At 34.3% G+C, this 9,546-nt stretch overlaps 1 protein-coding gene across 1 annotated transcript; it reads right to left on the bottom strand.

Annotated features, from left to right (window-relative positions):
* Positions 1-821: 821 nt before the first annotated feature.
* On the bottom strand, positions 822-8,970 carry Nts (neurotensin). Its single transcript, XM_005068031.4, has 4 exons — positions 8,755-8,970; positions 6,522-6,583; positions 3,947-4,171; positions 822-1,551 (listed from the first exon to the last, which is right to left on the bottom strand). The coding sequence occupies exons 1-4, from the start codon at positions 8,825-8,827 to the stop codon at positions 1,399-1,401; spliced, it is 513 nt and encodes a 170-aa protein (XP_005068088.1). The 5' UTR covers positions 8,828-8,970; the 3' UTR covers positions 822-1,398.
* Positions 8,971-9,546: the final 576 nt, after the last annotated feature.

Here is a 9,546-nt window from a genome sequence, read left to right as displayed (position 1 = left end):
GAAAAGGGATATATTGTTATACTAATGATAGTATAATAATATATTAAGAAGGTATATCATGAGAAAATTCATACCGCTGCAAGTATTAACTGTTGAATGTAGTGGATTCTTAATGTGTTTCACCACAGTCCTATGAGTTATGCAGTATGTTATATCACATGTAATCAGACCATTTTACATTGCATTCTTACCCCCTCTTTACAGTTAAGGAAACAAAAGAGACCCACAATTGACCATGGTTGCTAGTAAACAAATTGAGCATAATCTGGACGTTGTGAATTTGAAAAAACTCTTCCTCTCCAAGACCATGTTTGCTGCCTTGGTTGGTTCCAGGGACATTTTACATGATACAATTTACTGACTCTCCAAGGATGGTAAAGACTTAAGCAGTAGAAGTCAGAATTTGGTGAAGAAAATTCCACAATCTGAAAGATTCTAATCAATCCTCCTCTAAATAGTATTAAACTTGGAGACAGACAATCTCATCAAAAAGACAGCATTCTGAAGACAACTTGGCTACGTGAGCTCTGGATTCATCTTTCCTGGGTAACAAGAGATAGACTGTAAGTAAGGGAAGTAATTTATAAACTCACAGAAAGCAGTGAAATGCAGAGTCTTATCAGGTTATACCCATGATTTTAAAGGAAAGTCAAGAGGAATTATTAGATGCATAACTTTTATCATAAATATACCTTCCCAATGAGAAAAATATTAATTATAGAGTCCCTAAGTGGCATTTAAAAATACATATATGATATTCTAACTGAAAAATGTAAAAAATTTTCATAAAGTAGGTGAATCTGAAATAAAGCATTAGAATCTGATGGCTTGATGAATTTTATTAGCTATCAAATTCATTTGACAGGCAAAATACTTAAAGATACACTCAGATAAGCAAAAATAACAATGTTTCATTAACAATTCTTTCAGATAGGCCTTATATGACAGTTGCTTCCTCTTGTACTGAGAGATGAGATAGTGGGTTTTTGGAAAACAGTGTATAGTCTTTCAATTAAAAATAAAAAAAATCAAATGATCAAAATGGTGCTGTTGTCCTGCTTTGGGATAATGATGTGTGCTCAATTTTGCTATAATATCGCATAATTTCATATAAAATGCCAAATGTGATGACTGTTCAGACATCCTGTAACGTATTTTGCAGAATTGCAAAACATCCTACTATGTGATATGATTATTATCTATTTTAATTATAGAGAACACATCATGCTCAAGATCTACATTTATTTGAAAACATTTAGTTCAGTTTACATGAATGCAGAAAACATAACATCCAATAAACCACAGTTGTGGAAGAGCTGAAATAATCAAGTTCTGTCACATTTACACACACATAATTATATATCTGGAAATCACAATCACGTGTCAAGTGCTAGCTTCTCAGTAGTAGTAGGAGCCTCTCTTGAGTATGTAGGGCCTTCTAGGTTTATTCTCGTACAGCTGCCTTTTCAGAATGTAAGGGATTTTTCTCTTTATCACTTCTTCCTTCTCAGTTTTTTCATTGCCATTGTCAAGAATGTCTTCCTGGATGATCTAAAATAAAGAAAACACAAAGGGAAGTTACATGCATGAAATATATTTCCTAAATTTCCCCACATTTTATTCTGCTTATTTTAAGAAAAAGGCACTTGTAGGATCAGAGAAGCTATTTTGTCACATGACAGATGGTTATAAATGACTGAGATGGAATCAGATCTGATTATTTATGCACTTTCCCAGTTCACCAGCCTACCTCTTTTCAAAAATGTATTTATATTTTCCAGCTGAAGGGCCATACCAGAGTCACCTCCTAATAGTTTTGTGACTTTGACTATATAATGGCAGCCCAACATCATATGAAGTGTATCACAATAAATTCAGTTTTGAATTTCACATGCCATTTGAATAAGAAAATAACAGGATTTTACATTGACTTAAGTCAATTTCTGACATTACTTGAAAGTCATTCCAGTGACCAGTTTCCTAAACAGAGGAAGGATTTCCTGTTCCAAGCATCCTATATATTGTAGATATTTCAATTGCAATGCACATGCATACCATCCTGTCACCAAGTCTTTTATTTCAAGCCACAGTTATTGAGTTTCAGAGAAGGCAAAGCAGCTACTGTCAGCGAATCTAGGTTTTTAATCTTTACTTTCTTTAAAGTGCATAGTCTGTAATTACTTGTACTGTGCTCAGAATGATAGTATCATTTTATTTTTAAATGACTCAACAGTTAAAATAACTAGATTCGCGGGTTTATGTTCAGTTGACTTATCTGCTAATTAGTTTATGGAGGGTCTTTCTTCTGTGAGTAAATAGGGCATAATTGGCATTTCCCTCTGCTAAGATCTGAATTTTCAAGTTTTATTGAGCTAAATAATGTTTTAGAGACTTTTACATTTAGCTGGAATTAAAATTAAAGGATGAATAGTGCAACAAGATAATTTGAACTAGCCTTTTCGGTTTCTCATCTGGAAAGCGTGGTTATGTTTACCAGTTAGTATAAACACCAGCAGCTATGCCTGCGTTTCTTCCTTCCATGGGGTATCTCTGTGGCAGCCACTCACAGGCTGTTTGCTATAATAACAGAGAGGGCACCCTCAGAACTGCAGTGTTGGTGTAAGCACACAATTTAAAACATTAAGCAAGCTTCTCAGGCCTTGATCAGAAAAATAATATTTCTCCAGCTGAAAAAGTGTAACAGGATTCCATTTTTCCTTTTAGAAACATGTGGTTGCCTCCCACAGTTTCCTTCTTTCCATTCAAATTTTTGGTACTCCTTCTCAAAGCCCTAATTTATTATTAGTGAATGTATGCCAAGACAATGAAAAAATAAATAGTTTGTTGACAATATTATTTTGGTAATTGGTAGATTACTAAAACTTTCAGTTTTTTTCTACCCTTTAATGCAGGTCAACCAGACTTGGCAGTACACATGTTGATACTAGTACTTTGGGGAGAGAGAGAAGAGGATTGCTACATGCTTGAGACCATTCTGGACTACATAATAATGTCATAGGCCAACCAGGGTTACATAACTATATAACCTCATGTCAAAAATGCATAAATAAACAATCTCAAGATACATTTACAGCATCCTTAATGCCATTCCTTCAGTGATGTCTTGCTTGCTTATTTTATCAGTAGAAAAGTATGTTTTGTAGTTAATAACTAATAATTAAAGAACCAAATCCAATTTGGATATACCTAAGGAGTAGTTATTTATCTTTCTGAATTTAAGTTTTGAGTCTTAAGAGGACCTCGGCTAATTGATCAATGTCTGTTTCAGAACATGTAGATGACAGAACATCTAGATTATGGATACAGAATGCTGAAAATAAAAGTTATGTTTACTTACCTAGTAATCTAGAATGCAAAGACCTTTCCATATGTGGCTATGTATGTGTATTGCATACATACATATGCATATATTTATATATAATTATTTTAAAAATTAAATATTTTACTTGCCCAATAATCAAATAAAAAAGCAATTCCTATGTATATGCTAATCTGTGAGTTGCACCCAGCACTCTTTGATATTTCCTCTGTTTTCTTTGAAATTTTGTATTGTGTTTGTTTATAGGTACGGACACATGATTTTTGATTTTAGGAAAACAGATAGATTTACTTAAATTTCTTGGTGTGTGTCACTATTGCCAGCATATTAAAAAAAACTCCCTCAGTGCTTCATCCATTTACATATATGGTTCAAAGTGCCTTATATATGTCATTATCCTTTAAAGATTGAAGAAAAAAGTTTGCTATTCTCCAAATGTTTGAAGAACATTTTGAAGTTAAGAAGGGTGTTGACTTCAAAACATGCTTCAATACTTTCTAGTATTTGTAAGTCTCCCTACTATGATTTTATCAGGGCCTAGGCATGAATACAAATGAGAGCCCACTGGTGCAATCACCCTCATGTCATTTTTGGGTTCAGTTGTACCTCCCAGTGTTGAAAGGCCCTGCTGTGGCAGATTTTTTGGAGCTGGAATATGGTCAGCATTGCTTCCAAGCTAAAGCCATCCAGAACAACAGGAAGTTTCCTTTTTCCAACAAGATCATCTTCATGCATTTCTCCTGCTTCCTCAGCTGGGCTGTTAAGGTTATTTATAAGGCTGCAGACATTTAGCAAGGTCATTTTCCAAGAGGGAGGACTTGCTTTACTGATCTGAAATATTGCAAAAAGGTATTAGAGTTAAAGTTTGTTAGTAGAGTATGGAATATGTATTGATTGTGGTAAGCCACTATATTTTAATTTCTACTCGTGATAGAACTGTGAATATGTGAATCATTTTTATTATATTCTAAACTCACAGACATTCCAATCTATGAGTATAAGGATTTTCATCCTATTTTCAAAAATCTTGGAATCCTTTCTACTACGTGTCTTGACCAGGATTATCCAACCATTGCTTACAATGTTCTGAGTTAGTATATTTTAAAAGATACATTCTTCATTTAATTTCAGCAATACCTAATTCTTTACCAGTTAAAACATTATTTCAATTTTACATGTGGAAAGTTCTTTATAGATTTTCTATTTCAGTGTTTCCTAAAATGAGTCATGTAGAACACTGTTTCTGCCCTCAACTATTGTTATAATATACTTTAAATTGAGACAGAATTACATCACTTTTCCCCTGCCATCCTCTCCCACATACTTTTCCTCAAACCCTTCCCATGTCTTCCACTACTCTTAAGTTTATGGCCTCATTTCTTTGGTTATTACAGTTGTAAACACACACATATACTTTTATGTGTGTATGCACATATACATATATGTGTGTGTGTGCTTGCGTGCATGCGTGCATACGTGCGTGTGTGCGTGTGTGTGTGTGTGTGTGTGTGTGTGTGTGCAACCAGCTTAGTCTGTTTCTTTTGGTGGTGTTTATAGCAAAAAATATATACACACCTTCATGATTTTAAAAGGACATTCTATTAACAACTATTAGCATTAAAGAAAATGGAAAGGTTTTTAAATTAAATATCCTGAGATCTTACATGTGAAAACATATGTGGGTTGGTGGGAAATACACTAGGCTAGACTAGTCTAGAATATTCTCCCTAGACACATTTGCACACAGAAAGTAAAGGGAGACAAAAAGTTGTAATAACTGACTGTATTACTTTTCTTTTTGTCTAACAGTCAAAAATGTCATTGTGGCTCCTGTCAGAAAATGAAACTGGAGCAAAGGATAACGAAGGAGACACGTATTTGACAATATATTTAAAGAAAGTTTTATGTCTAAATAACAAATTCTAAGTAAAGTCCTAATCACCTGTGTTTCATTATTACATGTAACCTACGAGATCTGGTTTACCCTCTGTATCCAGGAGTCACTGAACTGAGATCAACTTATCAGGTGGTGAATCTGAGGATGTCAACAAAAGTAACTAAAATCATCAGGTGTCACCTAGCTCTAAAGTTTATGTCTTTTCATTGGAACCCTGTCTTCTAACCGTCAATTTTGATATATAGTGATTTACTAATTCTGAATCAATTTCATAGGGCAACCTGGTAATGCAAAGTATTACAACAGTTTTATTCCTAGGCAGATTGGAGACTAGAAAAGGTGCTCTCTATCTTGCACAATATTGGTCAGAATACAGAACTTCAGTGAGCTCATTCAGTAAAAAGTGAATACCTATAGCTAACGCTTTTGAACGAATGAGAACGTGACGTCTATTATAGATAGTGGAATTTATAATCACCTATGAGAGAACCATAAATTTCTACATTCTACATTCCTGCCGTTGAACTTAAAAATATAAGGAAAGCCAAGGTCGATCCTGTTAGTTGCCTAAGATTGAAAAGAGCAGAAGTCTTGGTTTCAGGACTGGAATTCCAGGCTAACATTTGTGTGTCCATGGCTTTCTTCTATGTCATATTTCCTTTCCATGTTACCTTCATGCCATATTTTAGGAAATACATTTATTCACAATTAACAAAAACATAAAACTTTCTATTGGGCTTCACTTGCTTCATTAATTTGAGGCCAAATTACCTATCATCCTGCCAATCTAATAGTCACGACAACAATTTAAGTGTGTTTCCCAGTCTCCATAACATTATCTGTGACTGCTTAATTAAAATTGAAGAATACCAATTGATAGCCCTATAGATACTTTATCTTTCCTATCAACACCCCTGATGTTTCAGAACAGTGGTTCTCAAAAGTGGGTCACAAACCCTTTGGCAAACTTCTATCTTTAAAAATATTTACATTGCAACTCATAACAGTAGCAGAACTAGAGTTCTCAAGTACCGATGAAAATAATTTTATGGTTGGGGTTCCCAAAACAAGAGGAACTATACAAAAGGATCACAGCTTTAGGAAGGCTGGGAACCACTTTCTTACAAGAAAAAAAAATCTATCAAATAAGAATTGTCTCCTAAATACATTCCAGCTTTGAGGTAGGTGACTACACCTATATTTATTAGCATAAGAAAATAATATCGTGTTTAGAGTGGAAATTCACATGTCCTTCTAGCCTGGATTAAAGGAAAGAAAAATTACCTTGGATGCATGCATGTTTGTCAATAAGTCTGCCTCTAATGCTCTCATGTCCTCTTCAGAATCTGAAGAAAATCAAAACCACACGTTTACTGTGTCATCACACATAATGTGATTATATTGCAACCAACATATTACAAATTAATTTAAAAAATTAGTCTCTGAAGCTGATTGTCTTCTGCATGTAATTCCTTCAAAGCAGTATTCAGAAAGAAACCCATCACGGTTTAATTTTCTGCTGACAGCTACAGCAGTACAATCACTTCTAAAAAATGAGCCCATGATAATTTGCTAAGCAAAGTATCCATGATTTAGAATTGTTGCATCTCTGAATAGCAGTAAAATATTTAATTATATTGTGTAATGTAGACCTCAGCAAATATGCTGGCTAGGCCTCATTTTTACCGACAGTAGTTCACACATATAGAAACTATGTGTGGAATAAAGAACAAAATAAGATAAGAACACAAGTGTTGTTTCTTCTTTTCTGTCAAAGCCATAGGGAATCACCCACTAGTAATTTTAGAATGAAAATGATACTGAGAATCACTTCACTACAAATGACATTTTATAAAACAGTCTTTGAAGGAATAAGTTTCTGTTTTAAATAAGAGTTTTGGATTGTGTGCTTCCTATTTTATCATAAGCCAGTGAGGAAAAGGCTTAAGCAAAGGCAGAGCTCTCCATCAACACATGGTAAACAGTATTGAAAACAGATTGCTGAATCATTTTGGAACACATTTTTCCATCATTCCTTTTATGAGAATTGTATAGAGAAGAAAAATTTAGAAATAATAAACAGTCGTAGAACATTTTAATATCCATTAGCCTCTTGAGATAAAACAAGGCAGAGCTTAAAATAATCTTCCACTGTGTAGTCATTAAAACACAGAATCCCACCTGACACAATCAACTGATAAAGTGCATGTAAGAACCAAGTCATTCTGGAGACACTTTTTCTTGGCTTATTGCAAATACATGTTTGCTTGTTTGTTTTTCAAGATGAATAATAAAATTAATTGTATTAACACTGGTAAAAAACGTACATTTGTCACAGAAAAATGATTTCAATTAATATAGAGTTTTTAATCAATAACCTATTTAAATATCTAATTACAACTAATTTCGGCAAATATTTAATAAAATCATATTTGTGGAAAGCTGTATTGTTCTCATAAAATATTTACAGGATGTAATGCTAACAACATAATTAAATCCTTCTAAACAAATAACATTCCATGCTGAGAGAGTTATCTTTGTACTTGTAAATCTTAGCAGGAGTTTAAACAAACACTTAGATTCCTAGTTGTTAACTATAATATTGACAGATAGCAGTTAAATGATTTTACTTCATCTATCTCATAAGAATTTCCACTGTGATGTGTTTGTTCAATTATTGGCAATTATTAATTAAAACACAGTGCAATGATCAAAATATTTCACATTACTCTTTTAAATGTATCTTGTTTTCAAGGAGAGTTGATACTAGCTGACAATAATAAATGTCTTCTCTTTAACTATTACATAAAAACACTGTAAAGCCAAATTTTTATCATAAATGTAAGCATACCAATTTTATGCTTATAGTCTGTGCCTACTAAAGTTACATTCAGAAAGCAACAGCTACATTAATATCACGACTCTGTAACCATGAAACGTGCTTTTAGAAAGGACATGGGACATTGCGCATACATTAGAAATAGTATTCTGTAAATAAGTCTCACTCATGTATTTATTAATATTTATTTCCTATTTCCTAACAAACATATAAAGTTAAAAGTAATTTGAAAATAATCACAAAGGTAAGTGAATGAGAGAAGTCAGCATGTAAGAGAATGAGAAAAGATGAGAATAAAAGTTTGTGAATGGGATATTTTAATGTCTTCATGCTGACAAGTACTGCTTCAATTCTCCTCCATAATGACCAGCCCAAGACAAATTTTCGTCTTTGTTTTATTACTCTTATCTCTTTTCTTTTCAGTGGTCATATTCCAAAGGAGAGTGAATATGTTGTATTTCCTCGATACCACATTCACTGCTTTACAGATTCGTGAAAGTAAAACAAACAGTTCAGCTCTTATAATCAGAACAGGAGAGAGACGTGATATTCACAGTTTCTGTCAGTAACAGGCAGTTAGAGAGGGGGGGGAGCTCCTCCTGGATTCATTAACCTGAGTGGCAGCAACCTGCAAGAGAGAAATCACTTAGGGGAGTTGTGAGATGTAGTTGCTCTTACCTGAGCACAGACTCCAGGAGCTGAAAGCCAGAAGCACCAGGCACACTAGCTGGATGTTCACTCCTGCCATCATCTTTCAGCCTCTGACAAGCAGGTCCAGACAGTCAGAAAGACACTGAAGGAGCTCTCCTCTCCGTGCTTTCTCTTGCCTTCTGCTGGCTTTGAAAGTGAGTGACTATGAAGGATGCTCTGGCCATTCCCTATATATATATGAGCAGGAGGGTGATGTCATGACTGTACAGGATGTGCCCTGCCTTCATCTCCATCCCTCCCCTGCTCCCCCTACTCCCTCCTCCTTTCCCTTTGTCCCTCATCTCATCCCCCACCCATGAACCTTGATTGAAAGTGACGATCTTCCCTAATTGCAGCTGTTGCTCAGGATTTCTGACTCACAGAAAGAGTTGTTAAAAAAATAGCACTGCCACACACAGCATAGTGAGCTCTCCTGGTAGCATTCTTTCTTCATTTTCTCTCATGCTCCAGGAATTTGTCATCTTGAAATCTGGAAATATGATTTTTTAAATTCCTAGTATTTAAGCAAATCTCTAGGACAAAATCAGTGACTCCTTATGCTTGGGAGACTTAAAAACTTGAATATATTTTCTGGTAACACAAACTTCAAAGAAAATGTTTTGTGGTTTCAAAACTCCTAGAAAGCATACGCAGCACATGCTAACATAGGAATGGAAATAGGCACAAGTTGGATAAAATAATGAGATAACAAAACAAATAAAAAAGGGAGATCAGTTTTTAAAAAGGAAGACTATTCGATCCAATGAATAGTATTAATTC

Source organism: Mesocricetus auratus, unplaced genomic scaffold (assembly GCF_017639785.1).
Source record: "Mesocricetus auratus isolate SY011 unplaced genomic scaffold, BCM_Maur_2.0 Super-Scaffold_100011, whole genome shotgun sequence".
Lineage (NCBI taxonomy): Eukaryota > Metazoa > Chordata > Mammalia > Rodentia > Cricetidae > Mesocricetus > Mesocricetus auratus.
Note: the sequence above shows the minus strand (reverse complement) of the source record. Positions and strands in the feature narration are given on the sequence as shown.